Source organism: Penicillium brevicompactum, assembly GCF_028827555.1.
Source record: "Penicillium brevicompactum strain IBT 35665 chromosome Unknown utg000001l_segment0_segment0, whole genome shotgun sequence".
NCBI classification, from domain to species: Eukaryota; Fungi; Ascomycota; class Eurotiomycetes; order Eurotiales; family Aspergillaceae; genus Penicillium; species Penicillium brevicompactum.
In genome coordinates this window covers 3,809,071-3,827,907 of record NW_026623203.1, presented here as the reverse complement: position 1 = coordinate 3,827,907, position 18,837 = coordinate 3,809,071, and the positions used below count along the sequence as shown (strand labels likewise).

Here is an 18,837-nt window from a genome sequence, read left to right as displayed (position 1 = left end):
ACGAAGAATCCGACCCCCACCATGCCCCTCATCCACGCGGGCTCCGCACTGCTACTCGTGCTCCTGATACTACCACAGGTACATGCCTTTGGAGCCGGTAACATCGCCTCCATCTCCGCCATTGAAGGCAAGAACTGGCGCCATGGAGATATCGAGGACGTACTCAAGACCTTGGCCTTCATCCACGGCCACAAGTGGACCTCCACCATGGTGAAGCGCGTGTATTTTGGCAACTGGCTGCGTGACTAGTAAAGTAGCCCAGAAAACACCAAGTTCTGGACGCATATTGACTATTTCAACAGTTCGCAAGCCATGGACGTGGGAACTCTCAAGAGTTTGCAAGCCGAGACAATCCGCGTCTTGGTGTGGGTCCTGTCGTTCCTGAGCTTCGGCTATGCCACCGGTGAATTCGAAGTCACCTCCGAGCGTCTGGGAGTCTACCGCCCCGAGGAGCACATCGAGTGAGTGGCCGAATTCGCCGTATTCACCCCTCGTGTGACATTCCACAGACTAACCGTGAACTCAGTAACCCCAAGGACTATGCCGACAATGAAGATGCGCGGCAATATGACAAGCGGTTGCGGCCGCCTGTCCGAAACGTGGAGTTGGAAATCGACCAGAACACCGGCATGAAGAACTACATCGCGAACGAGCGCGGTGACTGGGCCACCAGCGCTGCCTATATCAAGTTCAGTCTCAGTCGTAGTATCCACTATGGACGCACTTACACTCATGGCGGACAGAGTAAGGGTAAGGAGGAGGACCTCTGCGAAGCTCTGCGTTGTCTGGGTCAGGGTCTGCACACCCTAGAGGACTTCGCGGCCCATACCAACTACGTGGAGCTGGCGCTGCGCGAAATGGGTATGCAGAATGTCTTCCCCCATACCGGCACAAACACCCAGATCAATCTGCACGGCAAACGGGTCTTCCCGCTCGTGACGGGTACTTTTGGTATGGTGGATTTCTTCCACTCGGTGTTGGGAGAGGCGACGGATCACTTCGCTCAGTCTGAGGTGAATGAGATGGATCTCGCGCTGGGTGATGCTGAAGCGAGTGCTCAGTCGAATAACTCGCTTGGTGCGCTGACTGGCCTGCTGGGTAAAATCCCTGGCACCAGGGATCTTGTGAACGAGGCTGAGGGTCTGAAGAGGTCGTCGGCAGCGCAGGAGATGGCCAATCGAAGCGGTAGATCTGCTGCGGGCTATGCGGATTCGTCTTCTCATGGCCAGAGTCGCGTTGGGCCTGGTCAGTCAGGGGGCTCTTCGCAGCCTGGCACTGGCTTTGAGGGTATGCCAGACTTCAATCCGCAGGAGACGGTAGCCAAGATCTACCCGATCTTGCAGTTCCGCGACAAGGTGGTGCGCAAGTTGGACTCGATCATCGAGAAGATCCCAGGCCTGGAAGCCCTGGTTGAGAAGATCTCCGAGACACTTACCGTGGTGATCATGTCCCTACTGGCACCCTTTGTGCGTCCTCTGATCAAGGCGGCGTCCAAGTCCCTGCAGACTGGATCTGCCGGTGTCATTGATGCTTCCGGAAAGCATCAGTATGAACCGTGGACCGATCCCCACTGCACCGATCCCACCCACTCTCTGTTGTCCAAGGACCACTTTGCCAACATTCTGAACGAGCCGGCTGGCCGAGTCGCCTCGACAATCGTCGAGTATGTCGCTCCCCGTATCCTTTATGCTTGGCAGCATATCGATGTCGCCGAGAACGAAGTTCTGGAGGACTGCCTACAGGTGTTCCACCATCCCGCACTGCGCAACATGCACAATGACGCCCATCGTACGATGTTCGAGGCCGTTGAAAAATGGGCTCACGGTCGATCCGACCGTGGCGCTTCTCTAAACAACATCCTCAGCTCTGAGGGTGTTCGCTCCGGTCGCAACACCGGCGGAGTGAGCCATACGCACAGTGGCGGTCATGGCGGATTCCCTACGCTAGGTGGTACATCTCATGGCCAGAAGCCAAGTCACGGTCAAAGTCATGCACACGGAAGTAGCCAGAACCATTCGTCTCATTCTTCTGGCTTTTCAAGCTTCTTATCTGGTGGCAATAATGGCAATAACAGCCAACACAGCAACTCAAGCGTACCCTGGGATAAACTCTCAAGTCTCCCTATTCCCGGGATATCAAACCTCAACAAATTGAACAAATTGACCAACCTGATCCCTGGTGGCCAGAGTCGAGAAGTGGACGACTCGCCGAACTATAACACTGGCTCACTCTCGCATCCACATGCGTCTCAAGGTCCTGTTCACTTCGATCACAGTCATTCTCAGCATGCGAAGCACGAACAACTGGATCATAATCCATACACTTCTCACCATGGGTCGGGCTACTAGCAGTATTTGCAGCCGAACAATTCTCTGCGCCAGCAGCAGCACATGACAGACCAGCAACAGTTTGGACATCACTTCGTAACAAACAATCACAATGAACCAGTAAGCAAGCCCCACCTGAAGTTTGACCTTCAGATACAGGATCCACAATCCTTGCAAGTTATCCCGAACTCTGACCTTGAAAACCACATAGTCCACTCGGCGCTTATAATAGAAAACTCCGAGCTGGATTTCAAATCGCATACGCGCAACGAACCATCTGAACTTCATGAGTCGGTACGATATCAAGAGTCGCTTGTGCATTTTCATGTATTTAGCCAACAAATTCGAGAAGAGACGAGTTCGATCTTCAATTGCCACCAGGATAAGCAGGATTAGGCGTCCGATCTTCAGCAGAGTGGTTTGCAAGAATCTCCAGACTCGTGTCATGAATTTCCAGATTCGAGTACGCTTGACGGCTTGCACTTTGGCTTGGACTTTCGCTCGAATGCGCATTTTGATGGCTTGGATTTTGGCTCGGATGCGCATTTTGATATTTTGCTTCACTTTCTTGATCATCGACACGGCAGGCATCATAAGACTCATGACATACAAGCGGATTGCGGTGGTCGTGATGGAGGTAGCTACCACGACGGCACTGCCAATGGCGAGCAACACCGTGAGAAGCAGATTTGCGATCAGTATTCCGTCCTCGGGACGTACCCAGGCCATGGCCATGGTGACTATGGTGAGCTTGGATATTCAGGTTAGCTTGGTTGCGTTGTCATGGCTTGATCGACCTACTTGGTTTGGCTCTTTTTGTTCGTTAGATTGATTCTGGTTCGCGGCTGGGGAGAGAGAGAGACGGAAAGGAAAGAAGAGAGGCGTGCGCTTTTCTGCGCGAGTCCCCAGCTAATTTCTATGGGAATTGAAGTCGACTTGCGTGTTCTGCCGCGCTTGACTTTTCGACTCAATTATCTCACGGGAGGGGACGATGTTCAGCTACTGTACAATGTTACTTCTATACCTACACCATTTTGTCGTGACGTATTCTTGTATATCTGCTTGTTGGTAAGCTAGCTTCATCCATGTAGCCTTACTGTTCTTCGTTTCTGTGCAATGCTAGCGGATATGGCATGCCTGCGACTCCGAGGCGTCCATGGTAAAATTAATATCGCGAGCGTTGGAATAGATTCCGTTGTGACTCTATGAATCTTCCACACTAGTAATTAGGAGCTCCATTTCCTTCTTCACCTAGAGTGAGTCTGCGTAATTGCCCTGAGAAATTCAGCTGTCCTCTATAGATCTGCGTGAGATTTGAATCTATCAAAAGCGGTGCTATCCACATCCGTGGATTGATTGACATAGGATCTCAACTTTGGAACATCAGGTATCTTTTTTCACATCTGCATGAACAGAGGATAAATTGTAGCTAGCTCTTGTTACCCTGGTGATTGTCAGAGGAAATAAAATCTTTCCACCATGCTTTGGACCTTTCGGCAAAACTGCCGGTCCCAACAGAGGTATCTTTCCATCTGATCAAATTCTTTCAGTCCAACTTAGATAAACGGATGAAAGCCTGTAGTCAAAGAAGAACAAAGAGCTGGATTTATCTCAACCCAAACTTTCCAAGTTTGGTCAAACTGACTTGCAGATTTGCTAACAAAGCCCGTTGAGATATGTCCTTTTCATTCAACGAGATTATCTTTCAAAGGCATTGTTTATTGCGGCTGATCGAAGAGTATCAACAAAAAATCAACTCAATGCCTTTGTGATATTCTTCCTTGAAACCGAGTATCAAAGAAGGCTTTCAAGTTTTGCTAGGGACTGTGTCATCAGGTTATATAAGTCGCCTGTGACTCGACTGCAAATCTTCACCAACAACATCCTGTTCCATTCAATACCATATCCATACAGCATCACATCTACACAACTTCAAATCTAAACAGCTTCGAACCAACAACTTCGAGAAACTCAATCTCCACCTAGAACAACACAATAAGTATCCACATCTTCAACCCATTTCAACTGACAATCGACAAGATGAGCCACGCGGAAATTTGGGAACAAGTGCGCGAGCTCTACGGAGGAGCAGACATCAGTATTCTCCAAAGACCGTATCATCTGGCCGTTCCTTGCTGGGTGTTTATCAATGATCGGATAACCATGCACACATCCCTCGTCATCCAAATGTTCATCAGCGAAAACCATCTCCTCTGGAGCCTGTGTGCCGGTCTGGCTAACTCTCATGAAGATCCAGAATGGACCGATATGTTCAATCTATACTACCGGGCAGAATGGGAGCGAATTGAAGCCGCTGTAGCGATGTTCCCAGGCCCCGAGCGATTCTTGCTTCCCATCAGCCCACCCCCTCTTGCCTGGGCAATTTTCAGATACGTTGGTCCTGACCGGTTCAATGTCTTTGAAGATGCTGATGAAATTGAGGTTCGAGCCTCGCCTGCTAACGTCCGTCACAATGCAGATCTTCTGACCCTTTTGGAATACATTCATAGTGACAGGTATCTCTCAGGTAGCCACATAGGTGTGAATCTCTTCGATTATGGGCTTGAGGTCTCCCCCCACACATCGCCACGAGGCTCACCTCCCCCCACCGGTAGCCATGGAAGTCGACGAAGACGACCATGGTGTGTCTCCAATTTGGGACAATGAGACCCCTGGAGGCTTCGCTCCCATGCCCATGCCTATCGCAGTTGGCGGTCTCCAGGGCACAAACGGTAACCCTCCTGACTATGAAGAAGTTGCTGACCACTACGGCCCTAACCAGAACATTGGTTCTCCCATGAGGTCCCCAATCGGCTCTCCAGTCACCTCTTCGGTTAGCTCCCCACAGCCGGAGTCCCCATCTCAGTTCCTGAATCCCTCTCCTCCCCCCCGGCTCTCCACCTCCAGACTATGACCGACTCTCCTCTCCTCCCCCTGAGTACAACGGACGTCGTTCGTTTCGATCGGAGTATGATCCCATTCCAATCCCAGGGGCGCCTCCTAGATACTATGGCGGCCGCAACACGTATAGAGCGCCTAGTAGCGTCAGTTCCGTCTCGGCTCCTAGCGACGTGCAAGAGTCTTCTGATGCTGAGTTGGATGTGGCCGGAGAAGATCAATCTGGATTCGACGGTGAGCCTCAGGGCTCGATGAATGATTCATCGTCCTATAGCAGCGGGACAGGGTCTCCTGCGCAGAGGTCGTCGGTCTCTGCATCACCCCATGGTAGCGGGACAGAGTCTCCTGCGCAGAGGTCTTCGGTCTCTGCATCACCCCATGGTAGCGAGACAGGTTCCCCGGTCCAGACTGAATCACCTGCGGATAGCTCGTCTTCGGGCTCTTCACCTGAATCTGGGGTCTTTCAGATGGATGAAAGCCCGGAGAGGCAGCAGACAGCTAGCGGCGTTTCTTCATGGTTCCCTAAACTACCATTCCAGCGTAGTTAATTTTATAGTTAGATGCTAGGTTGAGGTTTTATATGGCGTTAGGTATAACTAAATTGAATACACTTGGAGTTTGCATTTTGGAGCTTACTTGAACACTCCTACCTAGGCTTTGCTTTACTACATTTGATCTCAACACTTGGTTGTAGGGTAATTTGAGTAGTGTTTGTGAGGATATGAAAGCCTGCACAGTTGAGAAATACTCTAATAGTTAAGGCTACTGTGTGTAAGTCGCATGTTGGGACTCGTATCATTCAAAGCTCATCGTTCCCATGAACTCAGGTGAAATATTAGCATCCTTCGCAAAATCTGCAATGACGCAAGAGAAACCTACTGAGCCCTAGTGTCCACCTCGGATACTGAGCCTCCGGTTCTCTTGAAGAATTCGCTTTCTGCGATTCCTCGATCATGGTGCCAATACAGGCCGTCCACGGCATCATTCCAAGCAGTAAAAATGAAGAGATACGTGTCAGGAAAGTTGTTGGGGAATCTTCCAAGTCGAACAAGCTCATCACGGGTCATAATCCACGAGAAGGTATCATAGTGAAAGTGAGAGAGCTTATACGTGTATCGCCTGTCTCCTTTCATGCAAAAATGGAGCCCGTCTTCGGTAAGGAACACGTCTAGAAACCATAGCCCATTTTTATTGTAGTACTTGCCTGTATAGTCCCATAAGGGTCTGTGAGAGGTATTCGAAATTTGTTTGCTAGACAATAGCCGCTGTATATCGCCCATCTTTTGATCGGAGGCTTCCGAGCTGATTTGGGCTAGATGAGCATAGTCATTCTTCTCGTCATTTTCAATCAATGCCTCAAGCAGTAACTGAGAAATCCAATCAGAACAGTCATTCTTCGAAATGGAGTTTGTTAAGACGACAATAGCGGAGTCGGTTTCGGGTAAGAGAAGGACTGCAGAGAAGGATCCGGATAGACTGCCATTGTGATTTATCACCAGTCGCGACGGCGAGCCGCGGCCAACAAAAGGCATGCTTTTCATAACGGCACCATTGGTACCGGTTGAACCCAATGGCTGGGGTATCTGCGTCCGCACCCAGCCCATAGCATATGTATTCTCAAGAATATTCGGCCCAGGCATAGGAACCTGCGGGCTCAGGATAGTGGTGGTTTGGCAAAACGGCAGACCTGATGTTGAGGTGGTGTTGTTTAAGAATTGATCTTTGCTGGCATTCAAAAGGGCCTTATACAGGACCAAGAGATCGCTGACACATGAGCGAATTCCAGATCCCCCTGACATAACAGTCCCATCCGCAATTGATGGAGTCTGGGGTATGATAGTACCATCAGTCAATGGAACATATGACTTGGCTACGTTGTCCGTATTTGGATCCGCTGTAAAGGTGCGCGTCAACCCTAGGGGTTGGAATAGACGTTCATGGAGAAATTGGCCCCAGGTCATGTCTGTCAGCTTCTCTAGAACCAAAGCCGCCAGTCCATATCCCCAGTTTGAGTATCCAAATTTAGAGCGAAACTCGCGGACTTTGGGCAGCGTTGCGAACATCGGCAGCGTTTCTTCTTTGGTGAATTTTAAATGACCATGTTCTTGCATCCAAAGAGCATTTTGGGTCGCTAGGCCTCCACGATGAGATTACAAATCGGCGATATTGAGCTCTTCTCGGACCGTTCGATTGGGATGATCGAACTCCGGAAGAATGGTCTTGACAGGAGTGTCCCAGTCGATTTTCTCTTCTTCGACAAGTATTCCGAACGCGGCTGAGGTCACAGCTTTGGACAATGAGGCGATGTGGTAAACTGTCTGCTCATCAGGCGGTAGCTTTGCTTCGACATCGCGATAACCGAAGCCTTGAGTGTATATGACTTGATTGTGGTGAAGCACCCCGATTGATACGCCGGGTGTTCCAGAAAGCGCACAAATTTTCGGTATTGCAAGGGCGGCAGCCTGAAGCCGATCAACGGCATGCTGGATTGTGTCTTGGGCCCTAAAGAGGAAGTCAGCTCGGCGAGTTCAAAAGCGAAAGATCTGGGTTGTTCATGTTACATTTCTCTCTCTTTGAGCGATGAGTGATCAGGGTATTTTCCCTATGGTAGGTAAGACGAATCCCCTGGGATGAGAGGAAGATGTCTGGCTACCAAACGAAAATAATCAGATTAAACATGCCCTCGGGATTCCGAATATAGGAGGCCGGCGGAGCGGGGAGAAACCAAGTGTGATCTGGCACCCATGCATGGGAACTTTTTATTCGCCGTAAGTCACACGCTAATATAATATTCCTTGCTGCTTTTGCGAGGCTGACGTTTGAAACCACCAACACAATATGCAGTACTCCGTATGTGGTCACTGATAACAGGCTGATCTACGGAGAAGCACAACTCGCTTCAAACCAGTAGATTCTGGCTCTCGAAGCAAAAACACCGGGAAAAGGAAAGAAGGGAGAGGGAGAGCTAGCTAGCCAAGAGGGTCATCTGATCTCCCAATAAACCCAGGATCATTTATCTTCAAGAAACAATACCTACTTCCAAAAACACCATCCTCCAAGATTAATGATTGCTTGAGTCCTCGAGCAATTGCACAACTTCAATTTTGCTTAGTCTCCTGGCGCAATCCAAAGCGGTGTCACCATTTGCATCTTGAATGCTCAAGTCTACCCCTTCATGAACCAAGAATCGCACAACGTCGACCTTTCCAAGCTCGGCCGCCTTGTGTAAAATGGTACCAAGTCCCATAAAAGCGTACAGAGACCAAGAGAAGGGATGATTCTGATACATCGTCGCATTCAAAGGAGCACCTGCCTTAAGAAGAAGTGTTAAGACCTCAAACACTTCAGACTCCCTATCCAGCGCGTGGAATAGAAGCTGTCCTTGCTGTGTGTTGCCTCCATTGCCAAGGAAGAGTTTGATATTTGAGATAGGTGCGTAGTGAACAGCATAAGAAAGTGGTGTCAAGTCAATCAGACATTTTTGATTTGGATCAGCTCCATTTCTGAGTAGCCATGACACCATGTCTTGGTCTTGGGTCACGAAAGTAGAAATGACTCAGTTACGCGGCTAAGCTTTTGTGGGGAAGAGGTTCTTACCCAAGTACCGGGGGCTGTGCGTCACTTATTGACTTATTGACATTCCAGCCGTTCTTAAAAAGCGCTTCGAGGACATTCTTTGCCTTTGACTTCGCTGCTGCTAAAGAGTAATCAGAATGCAAGGGTAGCCCATGGAAAAGAAGCGCCTCGACGAATTGCGCATCATCATGTCTAACCGCATCTATCATGATTGTATCCAAATCAAGTATGTCGAATTTGTCGTCTGAGACAAGTGAGTCCAACAAATTCTGAAAGGTCTCAATCTGTTTCTGATCATACACCATGCGGAAATTATTGATAATCTCAATGGGCGACCGTATTGGAACGCTTGGTAGCTGTGAGGGGATAGACGAGTTTCCTGGCAGGATATGGATTTCCATGACTGCTGAAGTTTTCTAATGGCTCAAACGGGATTGATGCAGCTACCTGATGATGGATGTAAAAAGATGAGAATGAGGTGGGTGAGTAAGGCATCAATGGATGTTATAACACACTCAGCGGTGGGTGTCACGGGATCTTCGAGCCTTTTGATTGGACTCAGCCCGTTTGGTTACTAGGGGTATCAATTTTTAGGGGGAGAAATATGCAATAAGGAAATTATGCTGTACCTTAATATACACCCAGTTTCCAAGAATAGTAGATTTAGTTCCAAATTGTACAGCATAGAAATTCAAACATTCAACACATCTTCAAGAAACAGAACCTACTTCTTAATCCGGCCATATTTGAGCTGCGTGCTCTTTTCATTTGCAGGGTACTTGTCTATTCTGTGGAAGATTGAGGTGCAAACATACTTTTCTTTGATAGAATAGAAGAGTTCACTCAATTCCTTATCCTTTTATATTTTTGATGTTGAGCTTCAGCTTCTTCATCGGTTCCGAGGTTAGACGCATTCAAAGAAAAGCACTCTCACCAATCTTCGAAGCATATGAGGGGATCTATTTTGGTAGGTAGGACAGAGCATAGTTTCGTGTAGAGCCCTGTTTGAACCCAAATTTATGGCCAAACCCTATACTCATAAACTCCATTCATATGGCCCTGCTGCCAAAAATAATTTGGGCTGCCTATGTGAACTGGTCGCCTGAAGCCGGGTTGGGCGACCACCAATCAACGGTACAGTCATGAGACATCGATCTACAATAAGCGCAAGACCAAATTTAGATACTGTCAGTTATGTTTTCTCTCTTGGATTTAGTTCTTTGAGGCGTCCAACTTTATTCATAGTAAACTTTCGCACGGATATTCGCGTATCCAAGGTTCCAGACAGGTCGTGGGAATAAACTTGATGTAACTATACGTCAATACTCAATCACAGCTTCAAACTGCTAATTCCCTTTGCATGTATGTCTCAGCTGTACCAACGGCCCTGTACAAGCACAAAAGTATTTAAAGGTCGGTGGTACTGGTCTAACGGGTTCCTCAACAAGCAATACATTACAGTTCAGATCAAAGAAACCTCAACCAGCTAGATCGACAATATGAAGACCACATCAATTACCACCATTGCACTTGCAGTCGCTGGCTCTGCGCTCGCTGCGGATACCGCTGCTCTCAAGCCACTGGAGCTTACAAACCTTCACGCTGGAATCTATTACACCTCAAGGCCCACGACCACTTTGTTCTCATTCTCACTGAAAGACCCAAACTCCAACACGGAGACAACCTGTTCAGGATACTGGTAAGCGACTTTCTAATATTGTCATCTTGTTGGGTAATCACATGACAATCTCGTGATGGCTGGGAACGCAAGGGATGAGACAAATGCTGATACCGCTCTAGGTCCGCGGGCCAGCCTGGTGCCAAATCCTACGACTGCTCCGATAAATCCTATCAGCTTCACCTTATAAACGGGGTTTACAACATCGAGAACTTTGATATCGGGGTCTCTCGCGTGGATGGCACTGTCACTGGACAGTCGACTGTGACGGGGGAGCCATGGAAATGCAAGAAGCAAGAGTCCCCTATGGAACAGTGCGAATGGGATGGTGTTTTCAACCTCGAGGTTGCTCCTTTGTCGTGATTTTATATTAGTGTGCGGGGTATGGGTTTTGGGAATTGATGTGAATATCGAACTACCCATAGATTTGCTTGCGCAGGTGGTACTGCCCAGGTACAGCCCTGGAAATCACTGCTTAATTATAGCTTTGATCTTGTATTGTGTTTTCTTTTGCTTAGAGCTGGGTGTTGTTTCACACACAGGAATCAATTTTATTTCCCAAGTATTTCAATATGTAAAAGGGTTCATTCCCTCAAAGTCGTACTATGTAGGATGAAATCTGACTTGATCAACCCCTTCATCACCTGGGCAGTATAGAAAACTTAGTAATGACGGATATTTCGCAGCGTGGTTATTTTCTCGCATAAGCAGTGGCAAATGCAAGAAGACCATTGTCCATAAAATCAGGCAATCACAGCCTAGCGGAACATGCTGTCTGAGTTTGCCACACCACCTGAGGAAGTGAGACTCGCAGCGTAGGAAGAGTCAGAGTCATGGCTAGCAGAAACATTGACACCCAGAGTGACCCAGGCAAGCAGACCATCCTCGATAGTATCACCGAGGTAGGCATATTCAAAGAAGGGATCGGAGTTGGAATCCTCAGTCTCGTCCTGGACGACGTGATCATCGGCGTTCTCAGTGATGGCAACGGTGCTAGTATTGTACGGGTACGTAGCTTCAACAGTAGTGATAAGCTCCTTGTCAAAGAACAGCTGACCGATATGAGAGATGTGGCCACCGGTGAGGGTGTTGTTTGGCAGCACATGAGCATCTGTGTGGGCAATGACGTGAACATGGGTAGCGCGACCAGAGTAGTGACCCGGGAACAGAGTCTTGAACTGAGCGACACCGTCAGAGTCGGTCTTTTGAATACCGCGCAGGAAAGTCTTGTTCAGGTTGGAGGCATCGTCGCCGTTGCCGTTCATGGAGCTCTGAACTCCGGAGTAGACGCCAGTGGCATTGCAGTTCCACACATCCCAGTAGAGGTTCTTGATAGGCTCGCAGGTGTTGATGTCAATGAACTGACCATCAAGGATGATAGGAATGCCAGCTTGTCCATCGCGGATGTCGGAACGGATCAACTCTCCCTTCACCCAGAAGGGACCGACCTCGCCCTCGGGTGCCAGGATGCAGACGGGGTTCTTGGAGAACAACTCTGTTTCAGGTGTGTTCGGGGTAACGTGGAGATTGGAATGGTGCGAAGTGTTCACGACCTTGTCGGTATCACGGGAGAAAATGGCACGCTTTTTGTTGGCGTGCATGAGGGCGGCACGACGGGCTTGGGCGCGGGAGTTGACTCCGCGCTGCTCCAACTTGTCCGCGCACTTATCAAGAGTGCTGCGTGCGTTGTGCAGGAAGTTTCTCTTCGCAACATGGGTGTAAGAGTTGGGCTCATGGGCACCGGGATGGGCCATGGCCAGGCCGGTCAGGGCAAGCAGGGCAATTTTGGTGTAATGCATTGTTTCAGTGGTGGTAATTGGGGAGAAAGATGTTTGAGCTGGCTGATGATTCTGCCTCGATTGTGAGATTCTGAGGGGTCTTTTATACTTGGTGCTCTCCTCGTTGAGCGCAGAGGCCTGTTGGTCTTCATATTGACAATCTATCAGTCGTCAGTGTTGTCGTCAGCTCAGCATATTCTCATGTTAGAAGACAATGGAGCAAGCTCTCTTGGCATTCCACCTTCGGGGGAGTATTTGAGTCGGGTCAAGGTTTGTGGTGACGCTAGAACGATTGTAGTCAACCTGAAGGTTGAGCTGACGAAAGAAGCCCCAGCGATTGGACATCAGAGGCCTGCATGCCCGGAGGTGGAACAGGATAGGCAGTCATCTTGTCTGTTCCTGGCAGCCTCTTACCACAGTGATCTGCAGCCAAGTCTTCCTGTGGGGGTAAGTACAATGGCACTTGGAGGCACTGCTTGCATGGGTATGGATAGTGCCAACAGTCAACGCAGAGGGAAGGTAGATATCAATGTATACTTTTCTTGCTTTTACAAAAACGGTGGACATGAACACATCGTTTGTGCTTCATCGGACTTTGGGATTGACCCATAGATCACAATGGAGGAAACGATATGAAGATTGAGACTCAATAGACAGTGCCGTTAACCGGCCAATGCCAAGATTCTGGAAAGTGGCTGACGCGGACTCTAGTTTCGAATAGTACCAGGGCTCAATGGAGTTGAGAGATTCAGGTAATCCCAGGAATTCCGAGGAAATGGACGGAGCAGTAGCATTTGCATCGTAGTGACTGCGTACTGCGTGGAGGCATGGGAGTATGAGAAAAGTGGATCCGGAGCTCGCAGGCCTTCACCGCCGCTTATTCATCACCGCTAATTTCCACTTCAAACGAGCTTGATTGCCGAATGCGACCATCTCACTGGCCAGTCGAAAGTGGATTCCTCTTCTCACTGCCTCAATAGGCTCGAGACCAGTGAAATAGCGTGATGATTCAGCGGCGACGAACATTTTCAAACTCCGAAGCCCAGTCACAATTGACCACCCATCACCCCATTGGGACTGTACAGGCTGAGAAATTCTTTTATGGACGACGCTACTGGCCCGCGGGGCGGGAAAGGGCGGAGTGCGTGTGATCTATGTCGGCACCGCAAGGTAGAACCCACAAAGCCTCCCAATGTCTCACCTGGCCCCTAATCTGATATCCTCCAGATCCGCTGTGATAGAAACCAACCGGCGTGCGAGAACTGTCATATTGCTGCGTTACCATGTACTTTCTCCAAGCCGCTGTCGCAACATCGGAAAAGCACCCGGCAGTAAGATATACTAATCTTGTCACGATGTTTCCATTATAAGCGCTAACGGGGACGCAGAGAACTGGCCGACACTAAGGCTAGGGTTCGGGAATTAGAGACAATTCTGCTCGGACTTAAGCAAAACCACAAAGGGCTGCCAATCCCTTCCCCGGGTAGGACCGCTTCTCCAGGCCCGCTCAGCCCACTCTCTGTGGCGTCTTCATCCGCCTCCATAGCCGCCACAGCAAGCTGGCTGCCTGACACGCGAGATTTCGATACCGCGTTGGCAGCTTTCCAATGGCACATCTCATTTTGTGGGCTTGGGAGCCCCCTTTCATCTCAACGAGCGGCCTTCTACTCACTCATTGAACAACAAACAGGTCGCGCGTTCAATGTGGATGTTTTTGCCCACGAGGTCACTCAATCGTTCAAGGCGGCGCAGCTCAAATCAACGAAAAAGGTGGTCGGTATAAAGTGGCCCAACTCTGCACTTGTTCAGAAATGCTTGGAATATTTCGAGAGAAATGGCCTATACTCGATTTTCCCCATCGTGGACGTCGAGGCCATGCAGATCCTTCTCAACGCGAACATCTTAGATCAACCGTCACATTTGACTCGTGTCGCCAATCGTGCCTGTCTAGTTGCTTTCGCTGCAATGATAACTCAAATCCACCGCCATGAAGCTGCGTTCGCTGGCACCGACCCGGATGCCTATGCGCAAGCTGCGCTCACACTACTTCCTGAAATGTTACTAGAACCTCCTGATCTGAGAACTCTTGAGGCAGTAACGATATTGGTATTTACTCGTTACTCAAATGCATTACCTCTACATTGCTGACATGCCTCTTCACAGATGCTCTACATCACACCTCTGGGCAGGCCCCAAGCAGGAGAACAATTATTAGGAGTTGCGGTGCAACTTGTCTATAACCTTGGTGCAAACAAAATCCAAACCCCTCACGAGATACATCGGACAGACCAGCGAAGCCAACATCTCCGAGCCATGTTCTGGCATTGCTATGCAATTGACAAGGAATTTTCCATTCGGAAATCTCAGCCCCCCTTAATCAATGACGACGACTGTGACTTGGATCTCCCGACGACATATGCACGAAACACCTCAGAGCGTCATTTCTACATGAAGCCGCTGTCCTCGAAGGAGCTTCTCTTCCCTTCCGATCTTCGATTTTCCCTGCTCAAATCTAGGATTTTCCGGCTGCTGTATTCGGTGCATGGTCAGGCCTTACCTGAAGCCCGGCGTCTCCAGCATATTCGCGAACTGGATCAAGAGCTGAGTGATCTGAAAGAGGGGTATCCGGTCGAGTGCCGGCCTGATGTATTTGCAACCGAGAGTGCACCTGATTATCTATTCCATGATCTCAGTATCAGGGGTGTGAACATCCATTTGGAATATTACTACTGTTTGGGGAAAATACACGGGGCAAGCAGCTCGTGTAGGATCTCTTCTCCGCAGACCTGGTCGCCTCTGCCATCCAGTGCAGAGCTTTGCTTTGAGGCTGCGAAATCCTCGTTGATTTATATTTCGCGAACCCGCCAATTTGTCAACCATCACACCTTCTGGTAAGAGCCCCATGCTGTCAGAGACAAAGCTCGATCAACCCTACTGATTGTCTCTTAGGATCCATGCGCAATTTATGCTTGCGGCGGTGTTCTCTGTCTTCTGGTATCTCATCACCGTCCCCACCTCGCCGACTTTCAAAAGGGACCTCAAGACCATGGAGGATATCGCTGAGCTGCTAGCTCAGCTCAACAAACCTACTGAGGACGGACAGTCTTTTCCACCATTTTATTTGTCTCAGGCTTTCATTGAGCGTTTGATCTCGCTGGCGAGACACTCGCAGCCTAGGGTCGTGAACTCATGATTTGTCTTGGATCGCTTGATACCTTTCTGTTTGGATCTTAGGTAGCTATCTTCTTGTATATATCAGCATATGAAGATAAAATTCTCAACTTTGCCTTCTTGGTATACCATACGGAGTATCTAAAGTGGGATATCAACGAGGTCTTGCACGAGTATGCCAAGGTTCAAAGACTGAACAAGTAACTAATTTCGCTTTGGAGACATGGATGACTCTGAAGATCTTATTCTTGAGGACGCGAGGTTGCAGACTCGCTGATCTTTGGCTATAAATTTTGGTGACGTCATCAGAGCGTGCCGATTTTAGCCGTTCAAGGCTAGACTAGACACCTCGACACCCTGCTGTCCCACTTTTCTCCACTATTCTCCACTTTCTTGTCAAATTCTTCATCTAACCAAAACTGGCTCCCCTTTCAACAGCCCGGCCGGGCTAGCTCAATCGGTAGAGCGTAAGACTCTTAATCTTAAGGCTGCGGGTTCGACCCCCGCGTTCGGCTCTTCCTAAAACACCAACATGGTCTTTGAGATTATCTTTTTTTGTTTTTTGCATCTTGAAGTCTTGCATCGTGGTGAAGTCGTTCGGTGTCGGGAGAAGCTTGGTTTTTGAATTTCCAGCAGGTGATTTCCATAAATCAGCAAGGTTTTATGTATGAAGATTGCCGGGGTATTTCATCTAAGTGCTGATGGTGTTGGTTGTTATGATCAAAGATGTGAGATATATAGATTATGCAGGGCAGAAATATAGAGGAATGGGAGCTTAAAATCATCTGGGCAGTGAAGTAACCCTGGAACACTTGGAAATCACAAACGTTGCATGACTGGATGGTGGTCTGGGAATATATACTTACCTACGCGTCAAGTACACCAGCAGAACATTGGAAAGCACTTGGTAGGTAGTACTTCCAGGTTTTAACGCTTACCTCTCCAGGGCCCATGAGGTGGGTAGTCAATTGCCCGATATTAACAGCGAGTCGTGTCGTGAGTAGGATTGGAGAGACTCTCAATTTCGGGTCTTGTTTGCAAGGATAACAAGGTTCTTTCTGGGTTTTCGTTAGACCGACGGGGTAGACATCCTAGAAAAAAGCTAACTAGCACATCCTTGAGTGTGTAGTTGAGTTCAGCTCACCAAGGTCGCCGCGAGGCTCTACTCATCGTGCACAAGCGAGGGAATTCCGATGGGATGGGAGGAGAGCGCGAGAAGAGCATGATATTTCGATCATCAACCAGTCTCTCGGGGACAGAAATTTCCACAAATTTGACTATCAGCAGTCATTTCGATGCTGTTAGGTAGCAGTAGGCACATCCTTGGAATGTTCTACGCCCTCTGCTTACTTTGAGGGTAGTTCAAGGTTGAAGGGAGGGACAAACGAACCAAGGTATGGCGATTGTAGACTTGAAGACTTTGGATTGGATCCCCGAATTCCAAGCCATCGCAGTGAGATTATAGCTTAAATAAACAGGGCTATAAGATGGCAATTAAGGATTGGTTATGATGGATGCAACTATTTACAGGTGATATTCAAAACAATGTTGAACTCAATCATTAATCATCAACAAGCACATGGTTCAGTACGATGCAGGTTGGAAAGTTGACGATGCAGCGCTCAGAATTACAGCCTCAGATAGTTCTCACAGCTTGGTGCCTTCACGCCCAGTGTCACTAGACCGTCTGGGTCGAAGGAAGCCAAGTGATTGAGTGGAGGCGTTACTCGGCCCTGCCGTTGAGGTCGACGAGTCCATCTGTGTTCGGGTACCCTCATTCGTATTGTTGGTGCGGACGGCTCCACGTGGTCCTTGGTGAAGTCGAGGATTCATGAGCCACTGGACCTGCATACGAACGCTGTTCACCGCAGCATTTGTGATCGCCATATCTTCCTTGATGCGCAGGGATTCGTTCATTATGGCCATGCTGGCACGGGCATCTAGATCGTTGATAGCATGTGATAGTTGTCCAACCTGCTCGCGGAGGGACTCGTGCAGGGATAGCAAATAGCTGTTGGCAGTCGAGGAAAATATGCTCGAGGCAACGTCTTCGGGATCGTCTGCATTCGTTTCCGGGCGTGCCGGTGTTTGCCGATCGCGGTCCCGATCAACCCGTGTTGAAGATCTATCGCCGTGGCTATTTGAGTTGACTCGAGTGGATTCCATCAGGGTAGATCGAATGTTGGCGAGCCCATCTTCAAAGATCTCGTTCCGCTGCTGAAGGTGGCGCATGCCCAGCTCGAGGGAATTCAGCCTGGCGTTTTGACCTTCAAAGTAAGGCCCCATTGCAACCAATGGGCAACTTTGCTCATGTGTCGCAATGTCTGCACGCCGAATCTTGGCCGGACACGCATATTTAGAGGCTGAGCAGGGAACAGCAACTTCGGGACAGGATTCCACGTGCGCATCCAATTCCCCGCGGATCACGACTGTCTGACAGTCCACACAAGAGACTTCAAGAACCGGACAAAGCTTGCTCTCATGCTCCTATACAAAAGTACGCGTTAGTCAGATCCATAACATTACCAGGCAGAAACATCGACAAACAAACCTCAAAGTCTTGCTCAATAACGTCTTGCTCGCAACGGGTGCAGTAACGGACTGCGTGCATGCACTTGGTTTTGATTCCTACGTCATTGCTGCGCATCATTTTGTCGCAGGAATCATCCGGACATGGAACCAGCCGATATCCACAGTACTTCTCGACATGCGACTGGACATGACCCCGGGGTATGATTTCTTGACAACCCTCAGTCAAGAGTGGGCACCGTACCCGGATCTCGTCGCACATGTTGATCAACAGGCGCGGCACGCTTGTCGATATTTCTCGGGTGGGGGTTCGGCAAGAGGGACACGGGAACTCGTCCGAGTCGGCCGAGCGGAAGGTGTTGATGGCCGAACTGAGGCAACTTTCGCAAAACACATGGTCGCATTGTAGATGAACGGGATCAACGAAGGGGCAGTGACATATCGGGCACATAAGATGCGAATCGTAGTCGGAGACGAAGTCCAGGCCGCGGAGGTCGATCAGCTCGTCGCGTTCACGGCTTTCCTCCATTGCCAGAAACTCCTGTAGATTCATGTTGCGCAGGTCTGGAGCCTAAAGCCAGGCCCAGATAATGGTGTGAGGTATCGGGGATAATGTCGTCGCTGAGGAATGCGGAACCAGCGCGCGGGTTCATGCAGATGGGTGCACTAGATACCGAGGTAGGGTAGCAGATACTCCGGATCCATGAGGGTGACGCAAGTCAGAACACGATGATTTGGACAATAGGAAGTAAATGCTTGCATGAATTAGACATATTCGCCCGACCCGATAGAAACAAGAAACAAAAAGGAGGATTGCGGGGGTGAAGGGAGTCGAAGGCGGAAAGCGGTCGATCTGCGGCTTGTTGCCTCTCCGCTTTGT

The 18,837-nt window shown here is 49.2% G+C and overlaps 9 protein-coding genes across 9 annotated transcripts; 4 read left to right on the top strand and 5 right to left on the bottom strand.

Moving 5' to 3' along the window:
* Positions 1–21: 21 nt before the first annotated feature.
* On the top strand, positions 22–2,348 carry N7506_001243 (Het-C domain-containing protein; the record flags this gene model as incomplete). The annotated part of the gene is made up of 3 exons (XM_056950539.1): positions 22–248; positions 303–461; positions 527–2,348. 3 exons carry the CDS (start codon positions 22–24, stop codon positions 2,346–2,348), a joined length of 2,208 nt encoding a protein of 735 aa, XP_056816454.1.
* Positions 2,349–2,476: 128 nt separating this feature from the next.
* N7506_001242 (uncharacterized protein) lies at positions 2,477–3,062 on the bottom strand (the record flags this gene model as incomplete). Its single annotated transcript, XM_056950538.1, has 2 exons — positions 2,477–2,522; positions 2,602–3,062. The coding sequence occupies 2 exons, from the start codon at positions 3,060–3,062 to the stop codon at positions 2,477–2,479; spliced, it is 507 nt and encodes a 168-aa protein (XP_056816453.1).
* Positions 3,063–4,367: 1,305 nt separating this feature from the next.
* On the top strand, positions 4,368–5,773 carry N7506_001241 (uncharacterized protein; the record flags this gene model as incomplete). The annotated part of the gene is made up of 3 exons (XM_056950537.1): positions 4,368–4,854; positions 4,943–5,116; positions 5,235–5,773. The coding sequence occupies 3 exons, from the start codon at positions 4,368–4,370 to the stop codon at positions 5,771–5,773; spliced, it is 1,200 nt and encodes a 399-aa protein (XP_056816452.1).
* Positions 5,774–6,100: 327 nt separating this feature from the next.
* N7506_001240 (D-aminoacylase) lies at positions 6,101–7,288 on the bottom strand (the record flags this gene model as incomplete). The annotated part of the gene is made up of 1 exon (XM_056950536.1): positions 6,101–7,288. One exon carries the CDS (start codon positions 7,286–7,288, stop codon positions 6,101–6,103), a length of 1,188 nt encoding a protein of 395 aa, XP_056816451.1.
* Positions 7,289–7,375: 87 nt separating this feature from the next.
* Positions 7,376–9,202, bottom strand: N7506_001239 (uncharacterized protein; the record flags this gene model as incomplete). Its single annotated transcript, XM_056950535.1, has 3 exons — positions 7,376–7,727; positions 8,483–8,728; positions 8,823–9,202. 3 exons carry the CDS (start codon positions 9,200–9,202, stop codon positions 7,376–7,378), a joined length of 978 nt encoding a protein of 325 aa, XP_056816450.1.
* Positions 9,203–10,300: 1,098 nt separating this feature from the next.
* Positions 10,301–10,842, top strand: N7506_001238 (uncharacterized protein; the record flags this gene model as incomplete). The annotated part of the gene is made up of 2 exons (XM_056950534.1): positions 10,301–10,500; positions 10,602–10,842. The coding sequence occupies 2 exons, from the start codon at positions 10,301–10,303 to the stop codon at positions 10,840–10,842; spliced, it is 441 nt and encodes a 146-aa protein (XP_056816449.1).
* A 395-nt stretch (positions 10,843–11,237) lies between these two features.
* N7506_001237 (intradiol ring-cleavage dioxygenase) lies at positions 11,238–12,278 on the bottom strand (the record flags this gene model as incomplete). Its single annotated transcript, XM_056950533.1, has 1 exon — positions 11,238–12,278. One exon carries the CDS (start codon positions 12,276–12,278, stop codon positions 11,238–11,240), a length of 1,041 nt encoding a protein of 346 aa, XP_056816448.1.
* A 29-nt stretch (positions 12,279–12,307) lies between these two features.
* On the top strand, positions 12,308–15,450 carry N7506_001236 (transcriptional regulator family TF; the record flags this gene model as incomplete). The annotated part of the gene is made up of 6 exons (XM_056950532.1): positions 12,308–12,340; positions 12,426–12,704; positions 13,485–13,588; positions 13,646–14,363; positions 14,421–15,148; positions 15,207–15,450. The coding sequence occupies 6 exons, from the start codon at positions 12,308–12,310 to the stop codon at positions 15,448–15,450; spliced, it is 2,106 nt and encodes a 701-aa protein (XP_056816447.1).
* Positions 15,451–17,075: 1,625 nt separating this feature from the next.
* On the bottom strand, positions 17,076–18,510 carry N7506_001235 (uncharacterized protein; the record flags this gene model as incomplete). The annotated part of the gene is made up of 2 exons (XM_056950531.1): positions 17,076–17,915; positions 17,980–18,510. 2 exons carry the CDS (start codon positions 18,508–18,510, stop codon positions 17,076–17,078), a joined length of 1,371 nt encoding a protein of 456 aa, XP_056816446.1.
* Positions 18,511–18,837: the final 327 nt, after the last annotated feature.